This window comes from Diplotaxodon limnothrissa, linkage group LG23, assembly GCF_057381915.1.
Source record: "Diplotaxodon limnothrissa isolate DT_005_m linkage group LG23, D_limnothrissa_male_GT1.1, whole genome shotgun sequence".
In the NCBI taxonomy this organism is placed as follows: domain Eukaryota; kingdom Metazoa; phylum Chordata; class Actinopteri; order Cichliformes; family Cichlidae; genus Diplotaxodon; species Diplotaxodon limnothrissa.
This window is the reverse complement of record NC_140617.1, coordinates 11507597-11527363: the sequence shown is the minus strand read 5'-3', so window position 1 is coordinate 11527363 and position 19767 is coordinate 11507597. Positions and strand designations below refer to the sequence as shown.

Below are 19767 nucleotides of genomic sequence, written 5' to 3'. Positions count from 1 at the left end.
ATAAAGTGACCAAATTAAACTCACTCGGTGAGCAGTCGTCAATGTTTATCTGGCAGTTGTGTCCACTGTAGCCAGACAGACAGTTACACATGTAGCTCCCCAGGCTGTTTATGCACCAACCGCTGTTTCTGCAAGGGTTGTTCTTGCACTCGTTTACATCATCATTGCAAAGCGCACCTACGCAAGTGTGGACAAAAACACAAAAAGCAAAAACAATTGGAATGTAGTTCTAATATTACGGCTGACAGCCATCATCAAGCACACACACAAATGCATGCCGACGAACACATACCTTCCCAACCGCTAGGACATCGACAGGTGAAAGAGGTGTAATCTGGAGTTGGATGGCACACACCTCCCCTTTTACATGGATGGGAGGCACAGGGAACTTGTTCCACCTCACAGTGTTTACCTATTTTCACAGAGATTTGTAATAATCAAAACATGCATATGGAAATATTCTCCAAAGTGATATCTAGACAGCAGCTTAAAATTGTGACATTACAAGCGAGTAAATGTGCCATCACTGACCTGTGAACGGCAGACTACATTGACAGGTGTAGCCGTTGTCTAGATCTAAACAGACGCCTTGGTTCAGACACGGGCCAGATGCACATTCATCAATGTTCTTCTCACAGTTAATACCTGATCAAAGAGGAGTCAACAATAACGTGTCAGACTTGATGTTTCGCTGATATCGGCAAAGTTTCTCAACAGAAACAGAGTCTGCTGAAACTGGAAATTTCTCTGAGCACAGGCATTTGACACAGGCACGAAAATGAACCTCTGCACTGTGCATCAATTCAGAAAGGACTGGAGGAGATTTTTAAAATACTTCTTATATAAAACGAAAGATCGCGGTGGCGTTTACCTCCAAAGCCAAGTTTGCACTGACAGGTGTAGCCGTTGTGTCGATCCACACAGGAGCCACCATTCAGACATGGGTTTGACTGACACTCATTCTTCTCCAGCTCACAGTGCTGTCCTTCCCAGCCAGCCTGACACTCACAGCGGTACCTTCACACAAAGTAAAGATGTCACAGTAACAGCATTAGCTCCTGCATATATATATGTGAAGAGATGTTACATTTAAAAATGCTGACAAGCTGGAAAAAACAATGCCTGCATATCTATCTGAAGTAAGTGCAAATTATCAGTAGTGAGAAAATTAATTGGATGAAATTCCCACGATAATAAAAATGACTGTATCTTATCCCAATAATGTAAAACACAAAACACCAGTATAGACATAACTTACCCGTGTTGCTGTTCGACACAGTGACCGTGCTGACAAGGCTGATGAGCACAATGGTCTTTACCAGAGAGGCACAGAGGGCCGTGGGTGCCGGGTGGGCAAAGGCAGTGGAACCCGTTGATTTTGTCTTGGCAGGTTCCCCCACTCAAACATGGATTTGACATGCACTCATTAATGTTGTCTTCACAGTTTAATCCTGTTAGAGAACAAGTTAAAGGTAATTAGTAGCATCAAAAGGGCACGTGATGATTTCAGGCCACTTTATTCTGCCTCAGCTTTGAGGCCTTTTATACATGTTCATGAGGCAAAAACGTACCTGAATATCCCGGGGTGCAAACACATTTGTACTTGTTGATGCCATCCTGGCACTTTCCATGAACGCAGGGGTTGCTGGCACAATCGTCCTCATTGATCTCACAGTTCACACCTGAGCAGAAAGTACACAAAGACAAATTCATGTCGTGTAACAACAGTCGGGTTTAAGAGTTTATCCTTTCACTAGAATATATAAAAGTGGCACAATAAAATAATCTGATGATTAATGCGAGTAAGGAGTTGCATTAGAGGAAAAGTCGATGAGCAGCTGTTATAAAATCTACGATCTTTGAACCAGCTGGCTGTTGTGACTTAGCCTGAGACCAGTTTTGGGACGTCCGGCACACCCAGAAGACTTCATGTTCTGTGGGGCAGCCTTTGATCACAAGTATATATGGATTTTAAAAAGCTAAACTGCTATCAGGTAAGTTTGTTTATCGTCCTTTTACTTGTGGTCTCTATATGCCCCTCACACTGTCTCTTCCGTGAAGCTCTTCTTCACCACAGTCACCGACTGCTTGCACGTAGAGGACAGACAAATTTTAAAACTAACTTGGACAATGCAATCATTTTGCTCTTCACAGATACTGTACTGGTCAGTACCAAAAACCTTGTTCCTTCCATTCAAATGCAGATAGACAGAATGTCAGTTACCACCAGAGGGGGTAAGAGACCAAAGAAAAAAAGGAATTTAGCAATATGTGAGAAAATATGACCACATACATATATATATACATATATATATATATATATATATACATATATATATATATATATATATATATATATATATATATACATATATATATATACATATATATATATATATATATATATATATATATATATATATATATATATATATATATATATATATATATATATATATATATATATATATATATATATATATATATATATATATATATATATATACATACATACACACACATACATATATATACACACATACATATATATACACACATACATATATATACACACATACATATATATACACACATACATATATATATATATATATATATATATAAAAATAAAACTAGACCACAGGAGTGCTTTAAAGTGTGACATCAGTGATTAGCATTAGAGCAATGATGATTAAATGTGAACAGAGCGAAGGAGAACAAAATAACATAAACACTTTGAGAAGAGGGGAAGTGACAGAATGAAGCCTGAATGCAAGACTTCAGTACCAAGCCTTGGGGTGGTAAAAACACAATGAAGATCTTACTAATCCAGAAAGCAACGTTGGTTTAACCGCCTGACCGAGACTTGTGACTGCTACACTGAAGAGTACTGTAGACTTCAAACTACACGAGAGGCTCTAGATGTGAGGGACCGGGATCTTTTCATTCAATTTAAACAAGTCACCAGAAGACTCAATTACACGACGTTGGACTTAAAGAGCATTTGTGAAATTGATTATTTAGAAATGCTCAGAAGCACAGTTAGAGCTCATTTATACTTCTAAAAATGCTGTATGAGGAATGAGAACTAAAACTGTTCAGTGTGAACGGCTACTGCTGCAACTACAACTGCCATTAAGAGACTAACAACTATTTTAACCGTTCTAATGATTACATTCCTTTGTACTTTGGTGACCACACTATCGTGTTTCAGAATGACTTTTCATCACACTTCATTTTCTCTCAAGCTTTTCTCAATGAATAACGTCACAGTGTTTGTTCCACATATCACATGACACAATTTCTATCACATTGCACCATTAAATGAGATTCTGGAGAATCTTTGCAGCACACTCAGTACTGACCTGTGGTTCCAGGTAGACAGCGACAACTGTAGGTGTTAACGAGGTCAATGCATCGTCCTTGGTTCTGACAAGGGTTGCTGTGGCACTCGTTGAGCTGGATATTACAGATGGAGCCGGTGTATCCAGGATTGCACTTACAGGTGTAGGTGGCAATACCATCCTGACACACACCGTAGTGGCATGGATCTGGCTCGCAGTCATTGATGTTCTCCTCACACAGCAGACCGGTGAAGCCTGGGTAGAGGGGAATTTCTTACTCTCTCAACTGACTTTCAGCGACTACTTTCTGGGTCAAAAACATGTTGCAATTTCCGTTTACCTTCAGCACATTCACAATCGTATCCGTTAGGTCGGTCGATGCATTTGGCTCCATTTAAACAGGGCGTGCTGGAACACTCGTCTATGTCTATTTGACACATGTCCCCACTGAAGCCTAGAAACATAACAAACAAAATTAATATATTGATAAGATTCATTATAGATTTAGTTTTTAAAAACAGGTTCAGTCGGCAGAAATGAGTCAGGGGAATGCACTAACACAGCTGAAGGTGTACCAACCTGCTGGGCACTCGCAGATAAAGCCGCTGACCTGATCGAGACATTTGCCTCTGTTCAGGCAGGGCGAGCTCATACACTCATCCACCTCGAGCTGACAATGATTCCCCTCATATCCTGCACAAGTACACAGAAACAACTATACAATTTCGCAACAACAAAAACACTGAAGGTCATGGGTCAAGGACACAGAGCAAACTTTAAGTGGATGACACTGCTGTTATTTACTTTAAGTTTTGTGGTTAAATGCAAAATGACCCGTTTCTGACTATAAAACAGAATTTTCACGTGTGTCAATTTTCACATTTTGCTGTGTTAAAATATAACATTATTTTAAAAAATTACAAGAAATTTACCAGGCATGCAAATGCAGGTGTACTCTCCGATACGATCCAGACAAGTGCCGTCATTCTCGCAAGGGTTTGACGCGCACTCGTTTATGTCTTGTTCACAGCGTGGGCCCGCGTAGCCTCGAACACAGTTACAGGTGAAGGAACCATCAGTGTTCACACACTGCCCACCGTGCTCACAGGGGTTGGTGCCTGCTGGTAAACAGCAGAGGTATATAAATAACAGCAGAGAACAGAGGCTGACAGAGATTAAAGCTTATTTGCTGAGAAGACTCACCGATGCTGCACTCATCTCTGTCGTTGTTGCAGGTGGGCCCAATATATCCAGGTGGACAGTTACAGTTGAACATACCAGTAATGGGATTGGTGTCACACTGAGAGCCCTCTCTGCAGGGATTACTGATGCAGGCATCATCAAGATGGCAGAGCAGACCTGAGGGGAACATTACATCAAATCGAATGAGTGAAAAAAATAAAAGACTTTAATGCAAACTATGGTGAGACAAAATGTCCCTGGAGAGTCTCCTGCACATGGTTATATACCCGTTTCAGAGAAAAACAAAGTCAATGCAAATTTGCTACTTGGGGGAGGCTTACCTTGCTCTAACGCCAAAACCGTGCTGACTAATCAGCAGGGTGAAAATGCAAAAACATATTCTATGGTATAATTAGACTGTTTTACAGAGTAACAGCTCAGTTTCATTTCCGTGTGAAATATTCTTTAACAACAACAGAGGCATCATGTGCTTAGAAAAACATCAGTTAAGGTTAGACGTGTTCCACAGAAAGCAGCATTTCTCTGAAGTACCAAAGAAAGGGTCAAGGACATCTATAGTTTCAGTACGAACTCATGGCACCATTATTTACACTAGAGTTAACGTTGTGCAGGGTTTCGTATGAACGCCCACCTGTCTTTCCGTGAGGACACACGCAGATGAAGGATGCAACACGGTCTATGCATGTGGAGCCTTGGCTGCATGCAGCTGTTGCACAGTCATCAATGTTTTCAGAGCAGTCAGGTCCACTCCAACCATTGACGCATACACAGACGTAGCCGCCAGGCAGGTTGCTGCAGGTACCTCCGTTCTGACAGGTGTTTGGCTGCAGCCGGCACTCATCCACGTCCTCTGTGCAGTGCTGACCTGTGAGGGGGGGATTTAAAACGAACAGGTTAATCCTTTGCCTGCCACGTTACAACATGCTGAGCTTCTGACAGAGAACCAAAATACATAATTTTTCCTCATAGAGGGACTCAAATGTTGTAATTTTGAATCATTAAAGCACCATCGTTGCTACAAAACTCAGACAAGCCCTAGAAAGCTGCTGCCTGCATATTCACTTTGTAAACACAAGTGCTGTGGATGCCACGCAAAGGTGTTAGGAGAGTTAGCAGTCCTCAGAAGTGTGTAGAAAACAATCAAACATAGCCAAAATGTCAAAGAAATGTTTTTAAACAGTTCAAACAATCTGCTATGGATGGAGAGGTGACGTTCCAGACTTCAGGTCATCTTCAGCCACAGATAAGAGTGGCACATATGGAAAATGTTAGTCACACATAAATAACTGCACATGAAAGTGCCTTACCAGTCCACTCTGGAGGACACTGACAGTTGTAGGTATTGACCCCATCCATACAGGTTCCTCCATTGGCACACTGGTGATTGGGGCAGTCGTCGATGTTGTTCTCACAGTTAGTGCCATTGAAACCTGACGTACATGAAATAAATACATTTGATTATTAGTGGTTTTAATGAAGTGTTGATTTGGGAAGACAGTGAAGCATAATGCTCTAGTATGCCGTCCTCTAACAACGTCTGGTGCTATATAAACATCACGTGTGTGTATTTGTTGTATGTATCCGCTAACTGTAGCACTCTGACAGTGCTGCGTGTCAGATATGACAGAGCCAACAACATCAGACTATTTGCACCCAAAACACCATAGTGTAACAATTCAGAAACACTAACCTACTTTCATTTATACATAAATAACAGCTGTGGTAGCACTTTTTTTTTTATGATTTTATTTCATGCTTCTTCTTTTTTTAAATTTCGGAAACTGAAATCCTACCGGGAAGGCAGTGGCATGAGTAGGTCATGTCCAAGTTAAGCTGACAGGTGCCTCCGTTCAGGCACGGTGAAGGCGAGCAGGGGTAGTACGAGCTTTCACAATGTCGACCCGTATACCCAGGAGTGCATAAACACCTGCATCAAAGGCAGAGCAGGTAACATCTTAACATCATTTTCACAAATTTAAGCAGAAATTAGAGCGACATCATTTTGATCAGCGTTTCCTGTTGACGGTGAGCATTTTTGAATTTGGTATCAAAAACTAGGCTCTTACTTGTAGGAGCCGTGGGTGTTGACACACCGGCCTGCGTTCTGGCACAGGGAAGGCGTGTCTTCACATTCATCTGTGTCATTGAGGCAGCTAGGACCTTTGTAACCAGGAGGACAGGAACACGTGTATTTGCCGCTGGAGAGAGCGCTGCACTTTCCATCGTTGGCACATGGACTAGAGAGACAGCTGTCCTTGTACTCACAGCGTGCTCCTGAAAGACGCAAAAGTGCACAAAGAGCGGAGATTTAGTGGTCACTGATCAAGAAACGCAGCCTAAAAATCAGAAGAAAAGCAGCGTGCAAACTTTCCACGTTCTATGTTTAGTAACTAAGGTTCAGAATTTTATTGATATCGTTTGATTTCTTGAATATAAAAATAAATCACTGATAGATGATTTGGGGGTGTCGGGACTAACTTGTGTTGACATGTATTTTGGTTTGTACTTCTGGAGTAAAAAGAAAAAAGGAATTGAGAGTTAGATCTAATCATATATTTCACAGCAAAGTGTGACAGGTGGAATGTATAATGAAAAAATAATAACACATCTGTATTTGTGTGAGCAAAGATATAATGAATATAATTAAGGAAGCGTTGAAGTGGAAATGTGTAATAAATCTGTTGTTTTTCTTGAAACGAAGCATGATGTTGGATGTTCATGAATGCAGCATGGATGAACAACTAACATTTAGCTCTTTGGATCTCACTTCCTATTCAGCACAGCGGAGCTATGAAACTCATGACTCTCAGAGGGTGGTGACGTGATTAGAGATTATTAATATCTTTCAGAGACCCAAAAGTTATAACTGGTTATAACAGTCATACGGGCTGTTTAAAAATGCATCAGGCTCTTGAAAGAGCAGAGACGATCAAACGGGAGCTTACCTGCCCATCCTACTGGGCACTCACACTTGTACTCGTCAAGCGACAGCAGCGTACAGTGACCTTGGTTCTCACAGGGGTTGTGTGGGTAACACGTGGAGTTCTGGGTAGTTTGGCAGTGCGGTCCAGTAAAACCAAGAGGGCAGGAACAGGTGGCACTACCCGGTACAGGCACACCAAGTGACATGGTCACAGTGCAATTCCCGCCATTCTGGCAGAAGCCGGGTTGACAGGGATCCCTGTGCTGGCAGTACTCCCCCAGAAAGCCGGGAGCACACCTGGACACACATCAAAACACAAATCAGTGATGGAAGAGGTTAAACGCTCAAAACTAAAAGCTTATCGGCCTTCAATACAGACAATACAACAAACAGATGAGCTTAACAAGAAGACAAATAAGCATGTGAACCTGACAGCGCAAACAAACAAAACAAAAGGGCGAGTTTCACTCAGGTGGATGTAATCCACCACATCAGACGACTACTACTGAGAGTACTGATAGAGCGCTGAGGGTAACAGCTGTATAGGAGTCATGTAGCATGCATGCGCGCGCGCGCACACACACACACACACACACACACACACACACACACACACACACACACACACACACACACACATCAAAGAAACAAATAAACCAGCACAAGTAAACACTACTGTCTAATACACTGTCTTTCCATTTCTGTATAATGATCTACATAACAGCATGCGGGAAACCACATCCCTTAGTAGGAGTATTAACAAAATGTGTGGCTGTACATAAAGAGAAAATAGCTTTTTAGATGCTTCAGACTTTTAAAACTTAGTATGCACCGTGCATGTTTAATGCCTTTAACCCAGGAGACATGTAAAGCCATTTTGAATGGGTTTTTTTTTTGTGTCTTGACAGACTAACTCTAAGATAACTTAAGGAAGTGCTCTAGCTCCAGAGCTGTTTCCCCATAAACCCCACTCAGAAAAAAGGCAGAAGCTGGGTTTGGTCAAAGGGTTAAAGTGGGGTCATTCATGACAAAGGAGAAGTTCAGAAGCAGAAGGATGTGAGGTGGAGTTATCTGGAAGTTGTTGACTGCAGCATGGCAGAAACTGAAAACAACAAGTGGAAAGTGCTAGCAATTACCTGGACAAAGGGCTAAACGATACATAACAGACAAACAGGCAACAGTATGGGCAAGAATGCTTGACTTATTTAAATTACCACCACATTTGGTCTGCAAAATGTGTGTGTGTGTTTTTTCCTCTCTTCTTCACCACCACCCCTTTCTTTCGATTTCATGTTTTTTCAGTAAAGTGATTCAGCTGCATGCCGAGCAGCGAGGAGAAAAAATTACAGTGTTACGCAATAAGTCAGCTAGGCATGTTATCAAAGACAATGTTCCCTTCGTCACTTTCTATTCCTCTGTTTTTTTCAGTCCCACCCACTTTCACTTAGCACTTCTCCATGTGTGACAGTACTTGATCATAAGTGTTATTCTGTTGCTGAGAAGAAGAAAAAAGTCAGACAGTTTCCTGTGTATGCTATTTTTCATGTCATCTTCTTGCGTGTGACAGACACACCACCTGGGGACTGAGGGGAACAGAGCAACCCGCTGCCTCTTACTGAGGCCTCTAATCCTGCCTCCCCAGAGGGGCTCAGGTAACACAAAAAGGACAGCAGAGATACACCACCGAGTATCCAACACCACACATGCAGAAACGTGTTACTAGTTTTTTTTCTTTTAAAAAGAGAAAGACTTAAACATCCTCGACAATTTCAACTTAAAGGATGATATATAAATGGAAGAACTACAGATTTGTGTTGTGACCCACATAAAGATCGGATGACAGTGTAGAGGGGAATTACTTGCACTTTAGTATCACAGTCTGACTTATTTATTGCTGGCTGCTCCACCCCAAGGCAGCTTGAAGATATTAGGTTGTGAGAGCATGGGAAAACAGGAGAGTCATGAATCATGCCACATAAAGTCTCACAGATCAATCGCATCTGTGAAACTTCTGGCTGGTATAACATGTGAATCATCCAAAGATGACAAACAACATCTGAGAAAACGTTCCCACTCAAACACTAAACGGTTCACAAATGCAGTGCACAATAAGTTCGCTGTGTACACAGATTTTAAAAATATACACTAAATTGAACATATCAAGCAAAACGCTCATATATTTTTTTAACTGAACTAATCCCAAACTACACATAATATAAACACCTGAACTGTCCACCAGAATTATTAAAAACACATCAATGAGCCACATAGTGCTAATAATCACCCTGTACCTTCATTACAAAAATACCTGTGCACTCATGAGCCCAAAACATAAAACATTCACTCGATTTGAGACAAACTTTCAGTGGATTTGCTGAACAACAGCGTCAGAATAAAGCTGTGAGTATCATATGGTTATTACCGAAAGAGAGAGATGAACAAATTCCCCTTTTGTCTTTTGTTTGCACACACTCTGTTTTTTTATGTTTTATTAATTGGGCAGATGAGATAATAGATTAGCGTAGTAGTAGACAAATTAGGCATGGCCACCCTGTCCGTCTCTGCTGCAGTATCAGTGTGTTTGTACCGCGACCCCTACACGCTCCAAAACACATGCCTTCAAACAACACACACAAAAACACACAAACAAAGAGACGTCCCTCCCCGCGGCCTGCTCGCGATATCACAACAAGGTGGCCGTCCTGGGAATTAGGACTGCTCTTTCTTCTCCCAGACAACCTCTCCGCCCACCTCTCCCAAAGTAATGACACGGCCGTCTGCCCTCGGACATACATCACGTTAGCGGGCTGTCACACAAAGAAAAGCGTGTCCAGATTAATGCCAGGTTTATGTTTCACTCTGAACTTTTTACACATCTTTACTGTTAAAACTTGGGGGTGATACGAGGTCCAGGGAAATCCAACACTTCTCCTTTAATGTAATCGTAGCCCAGTTTGAGCTTTATTTAAACAACTTTGTTAACCACGGGTTTGTTTTATACACTGATGGTGGAAACAGCTTATTTTAAAATGATGTGAATTTGCCAATAAAAATTGTACCACCGTCTTTGGTGACATGTCATCACTACATATGTGTCAAATATGAATATTTTCACTAAGTATGCAGATTAACATGCCAATCATGACTACTTCATGACTTGTCATCATGGAGCTAATCAAAATGGTTTTAGATGGTTGAAAAAGCCAACTGATTGAACCACACAGGTTACCAAAGAGAACCACACACACAACCAGCGATTAAACAATATTTCCTGTTTTTCTGCTTTTCTTTCATTTATCCAGAATCACACAGCTTCTATATTGAGATACCAAAGTTATAGAGTGCTATGTAATTCCCAGCCCTGCCAGGTTTAAAGCTCTGGCCAAAGGCTGGTCTACAACTTCCACTCCAAACTCAAACATGGTTGTGTGTAGATTGCGTACAGGCTTAAATATGACATAATGCACCACACATTTCAGCATCATGGAGGTTTCAAATGGCTCTTAGTTCAGTACACAAGCAATATTTGTTTGAAAATTTTTTAACCCCCACACAAGTGATTTGCCTTTTTTGTGAAAATTCCTAAACAGGGATGACGCATGGTGAGTTCTATTAAATTCAACTGGTGCTATCTAACCAGTGTTGATAGAACCAAATGCTATAGCGTCAGGAAATGTTACCCTGTCCTTCAGGTTTCACTGCCACAGAGTGCTCATTATTAGCCCTTGGCTGTTTCACTTGAGCCTGAGGCAAACAGACAAGGCTGTGCATGATTCCCATTATTGACAGGGAGTGGTGCCTCGCTGAGAAAAAGATAATAACGCACTGACAAACGGGTCTGTCCCTAAAAACACAGACCGCAGTGTGAGCCTTTGACAAATTTCCATATGCACAACAGAACATAGTTAGGGATTAGGACACCTTTACTAACACGGCGAGCTCTGCTTTCATGAACAACACAGCAGCAGCTCATTAATGGATTCTTTGTTTTGCTCCACGAGGCCTCCGTCCCTCCTGTTTTCTCCAGCTTTCCCCCTACTCCTCCGAGTTTCCTGCAGCCCTTCTTTCCCTGTCTTTCTCACTCCTCCAGATCTCATTCTAACCCACTCTCGAGGTGTCAGGTTTCCACAGCTGGTTCACATTAGCACCCCCATCCTGTGCTCGCTCTCGCTCCCTCCACTCCTCTTCTTCGTATTCTTCCTCCTCCTCCTCCTCTACCTCACGCTGACCTCCGTAGCCGTGAGGACTTCAGTGAGCAATGAAGGCTGGACTGTTTCTCACAAACTCACGTAATATCCCCCACCTCCTTCGCTCCTAATCCCTATGTCCTGAAATCGCCCAGGCTCTAATTCTATTTTCTTTTGTGGTAATTCCCCTTCTCCTACCTCTCCACCTTCAAGTATACAACCCCACCACCCCCTCTTCTTCCAGACACTATTATAGTCCCAGCTACACTTAATAACTCCATCATGGTCCCCCCCCCCCCCCCCCCCCCCGCGGCCATCGCAGAGAAGCTGTGTGAGAGAGAAAAATGGAGCACATAAACCAGCTCACATTTCAATCCCTGGATCACTCCCTGCTTTGGCAGAGTATAGGTGGCCTATTCACTGCACTTTATTCGTGTGTGTGCACGCATGGATGTCACAAGTAAAGTACAGAACATGTTACTGATCTCGCTGCTGCTTCTGTGCAAAAATACCTCAGCTCACAAAAGAAGCAGCGCTGCAAGATTGCTGAGGGATTAAAAAAAAGACAAGCTAGCTATGCAGACGCTTACAGAGGGTGTTTGTGGCACACAGATCAGACATTCAGACTAGAGCTGCAACTTTATCACAGTTTTGAAGGGAGGTGAATCCAAATGCTGAAACTACAGTCCAAGCTTCCCAGTGTATCTGATAACATTATCACAGTTTTCCTGTATCAACATGCATCACAATACAGTAAAAACTGAACTGATGAACTCTGCTGGTGATTAGAGCACAGCAAACGGTTTTTATTTAAACTTTATTCACGACCTTGACGAAGGTTACAAGCCGAAACACATCGGTTAAACATTAGAGTTGTTCTATACGCTGCAAGCGCTGCTGGAGCTCTGTGTACCTTGGAAGTAGGTGAAGTTGTGCTGGAAGCCTCTACAGCTCTTCTACAGACACAGCCAGGAGTATAATGAGTAGTATACTGAGTGAGCTTCCAGCACATATGCTGGAGGGGCCATTTGCCCTCTAACTGAATGATAATGAGTCTTGTTAGGACTTCGTTTCCACTGGCACTCTGCAAATGCAGTGTGTGGACAGGTCTTTCCAGCAGAAACCTCTGCACATAGCAGAGAGCCTGTTGTTGAAGGGGAAATTAAAATGCGCTTAAAGATAGATATTAAGGTTGAAATATGAGGGGAGTAGAAACCATGAATAGCTCCAAAATTGTCTTTGCCACACGGGCGGGGGTGGGGAGGGGGTGAGGCAGATGTAAAAGTTAAAAAGAGGAAGCAGGATTAAACGAAGAGGCTGCACCGAGGTGGCAGTAAAAGACACAAAGGTAATGAGAGAGCTAGAAGGAGAAGGAGGCCATGCAGACGGACCAAAAAACATCGAAGAGGACTGAGCAAAGGAGTGCGGTGCAGGGTGGAGTCATGTGGTAAAAATCGCAGGCTGTGTTTAGAAACATGTCCAAAAAGGCTCATCTGAGCAGCCGCGGTACACAGAACAGGACTCCCTCTGTCTCAGAGTACTCCATTTACCGATCTCTCTATGTTGTTCTGTCATTATCCTGATTCTGCGGTCGTTTAAAGTGTATTCTCTGCCAATAGCTCTGCCGGCCTGAAAAAGGTCCATATTTAGATCTACGCTGCACACAGTCAGTTTAGAAATGAGAAGGGGAAAAGTAACTTCAGGTTAAAGCTGAGGGAATGAGTCTGTGAAACCCTACTTAACACAAATTATTTCATTTTATTGTTATTTAATAATAAATAAAAACCAAACATTTACTCAAATAAATGAAACCTCACCTAAAAAAAAAACCCATAAAAAAAACCCCAAACTGGTTAAAAATATTTTATCACAATCCTGGTGATTTTCCTTTGGGGTAAAGCCAAACCTCTTTTTGGGGGGGACTTTTTGTACACAGGAAAAACCCAGGACATTTTCCAGATGAAGTCATCCCTTAATTGCTTCTCTAACAAAAGCACAGTATTTGTGATTTCTTAATTTCAGAAATCTGCTTCAAACTTCCCACTGGGACACAGGCCGGGAATAAAAAAAGTCAGAGGATTTCACTAACGTCTGTCAGTGATTGATGACCGCTGAACTAAAAGCAAAGTCAGATTGAATTTCGCCAGATGATAACGGCTGCTTTTCTTTGCTGACTGCTGTTTGTTTCCGCAATAACAAGTGAGGAAAGTCACGCCGGCTAGATCCTTTTCAACACATTGCGCGTATGGACAACGTGTAACCTTATGACAAAACTGAGGTAGTTTTGACCTCACGGTATTGCACGAATGCGCGACAGAGGGCCACTTGTCACCCTACTGTATGTGGGTTTATGGTCTGGTTGCTACATTCCCCGCTGCTTTGTAAGTCTTCCTTTTTCTGAGTGAGAGGTTTGAACCTCCTTACGGTTTGCAAGCAGCAGCAGTTTATATTTTACACTGATCACACTGACTGCACACTTTCTTGATTTGATTTCGGCGTCCCAAATCATGGGACTATCAGCTTTTTAAAGCCCACATCATAATCTGATTATCTACTCCCCCCACTTGCTCACACACCAGACGAAATAAAGGAAAATGTGATGACAGTGGTTCATACTCTGTGATAAGTTAAAACAATGCTTTGTTGAAGCCGTGAAGCACGTCTTGTGACATTTTTGGGCCTCTAAGCACACACTCAAGGGCTGCACTGAGCTTCATCTTGACTATCAAATATTAAATCTAAACTTCAGACCTTTCCATGGGTGCCAGCATGTGAACTTGCCCGGGGCTTAAGGTGCCCTAGACTTTTCTGAGACACACAGACAGAGTACATGTACAAGCACACACACACACAAAGAAACTCTTATCACTATGGCTCCAGTCTCAACCACATCTACAGTGCTGTTAGCTCGGCTGTGGGAAGGAGATAAGTCCTGGGAGAGCGAGAGTGGGAAACCACTGCTGTGGGTTCCAATCTCCAGCTTGAGGGTTTGTTGATTTTAGTTTGGATCATATGCCTAACGCAGTTAAAATCTGTGTGCGCCTGATCGAGGAGCGTGGTTTGGAGGAGTGTAAGGGTGAATCAGAAAGGACTGAGTGGTTTTAAAACATTACTTATTTCCCACATTTTCTCTTTGTCTCTATTACCCAAAAAAAAGTTCATGTGAGGTAGCAAACATTAATAAAGCTCTCCAAGCCCACAGACACAAATGGGAGATGATGCAGGAATTACTAAATAAAGCCAGTGGGTGAAGAGCTCAACAATAACAATTCTGGAAAATAGTCTAAAAAAATATTCAGCACTGATGCCATGGAAAGATTAAGAGGCCAAATGCCATCTAGTAAATCCCTGAGGTAGTGGTAGGGACTTGGGATAAATGAGTGACAGTTTGATGAAGGAGGCATAGCAAGAGGGAAATTACACTCCCCTCTTCACTCTTCCCTTCCCCCCCTCTCATCATTAGTAAGAAGTTGTGCTCCGAGGTACTACTCCTCAAATTACCTGAAAAGAGACATCCTCTTTTGTTTAGGCCCTCTCGCTTCCTCCGTCTGCCCCGCGGGCTAATTCTACCTGTCAGATCAAAAAGGTAGCAGGTCTACACAACACACTAACGCTCCCCTCACCTTTAAGAAAAGGTTTGAAATGTAAAGGGGGAAGAACAAAAAACAGAGAAAAAAAAAAAAGACTAAAAAGGAGGGAGAGTTCATCAGTTTGCAGCATGACCCAGCGGAAGACACGGATTATGTTGCGGATGTAAAATACCATAATAATGATGATCTGTGTCGTCTTGATCTTGCTTGAACCTCTCAGGTAATAACTCCACTGAGGCCCACAAACATGACCAAGGTTTCTGTTCTGTTACCAAATATACTTTCAGGTAACATCCATTTACAAATGCCTATCCGGGCACACTGGCATGCACGAATCTGCACAGAGAATTACTCATGGCTTTCACACCCAAGCTGATGGCTTGTAGTGTCACCGGTTAGACAGCTTCTGTGCTTTTTTGCACCCTGCCCTACATGCCAGCCAACGGGCCTCTCCCATCCACTTTGACTTACTCTCACAGCCATGTGCACGTTCAAGACTCATGATCCAAAGAGAGAGGGGGTAAAAAAAATAAAAATTTAATCCTAAGACTTTTCAGATGTTGCGTTCAGCAACTACCATTATTTTAAACTGTATTTCCTATAGTACAGCAAAAATAAAACTGTAGTTTTCTTTCTTTCTTTTATTTTTTCTCCACTTTTTTTTCTTCTTTAAAGCAAAAAATATTGGACAGAAGGAATTTCCATGACTGCAGCATTTCTATACTTTCCAGAATTAAGAGGATGTGCAGGATCTCAGCAGAAATGAAGCAAGCTGAAAAAGTACTGCACGTGCAGAGAGGAAGTGTGGAGGTTCAAGTATTACCGTTTCACTCCATGCACATTCACTCTTTCAAATAAGGTGAATGAAGTTAGTGTTGGGGAGTAATGGAATACCGGCATTACGTATTTAAAATACAAAATATGAGTAACTGTATTCCGTTACAGTTACCGTTTAAATAGGTGATATTCAGAATATAGTTACTTTATTGAAATGAACGGATTACACGATGGTCTTTTTCTGTTTCATATGTTAGGCTATGCACTCTGTATTTTCGGTAATTCCACGCTGGTGGAAACCCAAACAAAACACACATCAAGGGGCCCATGTCACTCCTACTTGTGGCCCGCAAAATGATGTGAAGAAATATTTTTTAAAATTATCATTCAAAAACGTATTTAATATGAAGGCAATAGGCAGAGTGTTACAGGCAAAGCCCTAAAGAATGTAGCCTCATGGGCAGTGTAGCCCGTGCTGCAGGGAGAATGGACTGCCATACCAGTTATATATGGCAAGGAAGGGAGAAAAAGGTGAGTGGAAAAGTACGAGTTGTCACTGACCAGAAACGCGAGATGGAAGCATGTAAATATAATAATAACCACTGAAGCCAAAAAGAGAGCCTGACGAGCCCAGTTGTAAGTAAGCTATTAAGACTCGACTGTACACTGTGTTTGTGTTTTCCTCCGAAACAATAAGTTCCGTTGGAGCAGCCTTTCAACGCCTTCCTCTGTCTCTCGCTAGCAAAGTCGACCCAGACAACAAAGTAAAGCTAGTTTTCGGCTACGAGCCCGACACGAACCCGGCGTATTAGCCAGAGGTCCCTTTACTACGGTTTGGAGCCGCGGACCTGTTTTATATACGCGCGGAATAGTTTTCTATATGGGATCGCGTCAAAAAGTGCAACTTTACCTAATATCCACCTTACTGTTACTCATTTTACATCAAGATTTTAAAATCTAGTTGGTATTGGTATGGTGAGTAACCTTCAATAATAGTAATAAATCACAGAGAGCAATAGTACATTCATGTAGTTGTAAAAAGCATATTAATATATTCAGTAATCCAAAGTATTCAGAATACATTACTCTCACTGAGTAACGTAACGGAATACGTTACATTTTGGGGAATGTATTCTGTCATCTGTAGTGGAATACATTTTAAAAGTAACCTTCCCAACACGGAATGAAGTTTATAGTTTCTCTCCTTCTGCAGTAAAAAACGATTAATCATGAGACCCTTTCAGAAACAGTTGAGAGCTTCGTTTGCCCAGTTTAACCAGAAGGGTTTTTCAAAGTTTCGTGTTATACCAAAGTACGTCTAGAAGCCAGTCTCCCGTAACAACCTCTTGACATGTATTCAGAGAAGTATTTTTAAGCCATAGTGTATGGGAAATAAATAAATAAATAACATGATGAAAACCACTAAGGACTTGCACATAATGTGTGCACAACGTTATAATCATGATGTAGGAAATGTAGAGTTGGTTTGCAATATGGATACAGTGAGGGAAATAAAACTATAACACTTAATTACCTACATCTTTACTACAACAATGAACAGATATGGCTGCTCCTACAATATTGAAACTCTTTTGAACCTCTACTGTATTCATGCAAAGACAGGACTGAGTCATTTGTATCAGGATTCTGCTTATAATTGGCTCTTTGGGAGCAAGTGCAGGCCAAATGTCCTCTTTGCCTTTAAGGAACTCACACACAGATTTCTATTCAGGATTGTTTGAGTGTTTCTCTCTTGTAATGTCTCTATATGTACTACCGCAGCAGTAATAAAGTTATGACAATTAAAGACAGGTTCACAGCTACCCTTTATGTCTCTTCTGTAGAAACTAACCAGATAAGAAATTTTACAATATCACAGCTAACACAGAGCATGAACTTAAAAGAACAGCTGAAAGGAAATGATCGGGTTTTTCATGAGCCACACACTCACACATCCATCCATTACTCGTCCATGCTGCTTGTGAAACTACAGGAAATGCATATTCCAAAAATGTTTTCATGCAGTGAAGAAACCAAAACAAATATTTCAAGTCCTTCAGCAGCACCCAGCATGAGTCTGTCACATTAATTATCTGTTGACCTCGGTCATGATCCATGTGACATAATTAAGCAGGTCCAAGCTAAATAGCCAGAGTGACTGTTTACTTACAACCAGCTGCCTTTAATACACTGAGGAGACTAATAGGGACATAATTAGATTTTTTGCACAATGAGCCTTTTGACTGACAATACAACACAATTGCGACCAGAAAGCCTGGACAGAGGAAAGTGTGTGCCTTTATGTGCACATAAGTGTGCGTGTTGTTCATGTTTGGCTTCAGACAGCAGAAAAACTGTCTGACTACCTAATCAGTAGGCCTGTTCTCTGTCAGCTGACTTTCTAAACTGAGAGACTTCTCTCTTTGTCTCTACAGGGCAATGTTCCTCTCTACAGTTTAATCTTATTGTCAGGATCACTCAAATCAGAGGAAAGAATACCAACTCTGTGGTCAGGAAAGGAGAAACTTAGCTGAGGAGGAATGGTGAATAAAGTTGTAGAAGTTGTAGAAGAAACGTAAAAATGCTAATATTATAACCTGCAACCACAGTTAAATAGCAGTAAAGTAATAAACAGTATCATAAAAATAAAACCTAAAAGGATGTGGTCAAGCCTTAAAAGGCTGCAAATGATTTAAGATACACATGCCAATGAAAGGCAGCAGAAAGGACAAATTAAATGAAGCCGTATTACCCTCTGTGCATATTAACGACAGTTCTGAAGTTGGTTGGTTTTGTTTTCTAAGCCTAGTTTGTAAAAATCCACTGATCACCACTATCTAGATGTTCTTCCTCCATCTGAGAAATAAACTAAAAACAGCCTGTCTTTAGATGTTAGATAATATTTCGATGTAGCAATATCTCCTCACATCCCCTCTGCATGCGTCTCTTTTCTCATTAACACAAAGCACTAACAAACTAGTGTACACAGAGATTGGCACCTGTGCAATAATTTGTATCTGTCCGTGAAGCAGACAGGAAAAAAAGGTCAAACACATTAAGGAATGTTGCTTTTGTTGTCATCTCTTCTTGCACAAGTAGCAGTGTTTAAATTCCACAAACTCTGGGAACAGACGCACAGCAGGATTCTCATCACATTTAATGAAATATGATCAGCTTCAAGAACCAGCGATGGTGCATGTGTGTTTGGAATTTGGCTTGGGAGTGGCAATGCAATTAAAAAGACTACACAGTCTTAATTACAAACTACCCTATGCTGTCAGAAAGTGGAAGGCTTAGCTCAAGCGGCCCACTGGACTCCTTTACGTTGTGGGCCTTTCTCTGGTCTGATTACACCACGGCTACGAGGAGACTCATTCACAGGTCGTTTCAAGCTTCAGTTTAATTTTTTTGTCCTCGTTATTCTCCTGTAATAAAAATGTTACCAACCTTGACATCCCACTCAAATAAAAAAAAACAAAAAAACAAAAAGGTGCGCAGTAAAATGTGTTGGCAGAGCCTGGAGCGATCAATTCTACAGAAACACAAGAGAGAGTAACAAAACCCCTGAAATGTCCCAGAAATAAAATCTTGGAGGTGGAAATGTGTGTGTTGGTATTGTTCCCAGTACTTTGTCAGACAGAGCGGTCTTTTATTCCCCCAGTCGTGTCTGAGCAAAACCTCATGGTCCCATGAATAGGCTGGGGTTGATCTAAAACCCACTTTTTTCCTGCCTTTGCTTTCAC

General features: G+C 41.6%; 1 protein-coding gene across 2 annotated transcripts in view; it reads right to left on the bottom strand.

Moving 5' to 3' along the window:
• notch2 (notch receptor 2) overlaps positions 1–19767 on the bottom strand; it is a 40685-nt gene that overhangs the window by 9499 nt on the left and 11419 nt on the right. Inside the window, exons 3-18 of one of the 2 annotated variants that reach the window (XM_085348728.1) lie at positions 7493–7767; positions 6614–6821; positions 6341–6474; positions 5855–5977; positions 5179–5412; positions 4548–4703; positions 4277–4465; positions 3924–4037; positions 3685–3798; positions 3366–3599; positions 1572–1682; positions 1259–1451; positions 872–1017; positions 532–645; positions 293–412; positions 25–177 (exon numbers count right to left, since the gene is read on the bottom strand). In XM_085348728.1, coding sequence (XP_085204854.1) covers positions 25–177; positions 293–412; positions 532–645; positions 872–1017; positions 1259–1451; positions 1572–1682; positions 3366–3599; positions 3685–3798; positions 3924–4037; positions 4277–4465; positions 4548–4703; positions 5179–5412; positions 5855–5977; positions 6341–6474; positions 6614–6821; positions 7493–7767 — 2618 coding nt within the window. The remainder of the gene's footprint in view (positions 1–24; positions 178–292; positions 413–531; positions 646–871; positions 1018–1258; positions 1452–1571; positions 1683–3365; positions 3600–3684; positions 3799–3923; positions 4038–4276; positions 4466–4547; positions 4704–5178; positions 5413–5854; positions 5978–6340; positions 6475–6613; positions 6822–7492; positions 7768–19767) is intronic. The other variant, XM_085348729.1, reaches the window with a different exon arrangement.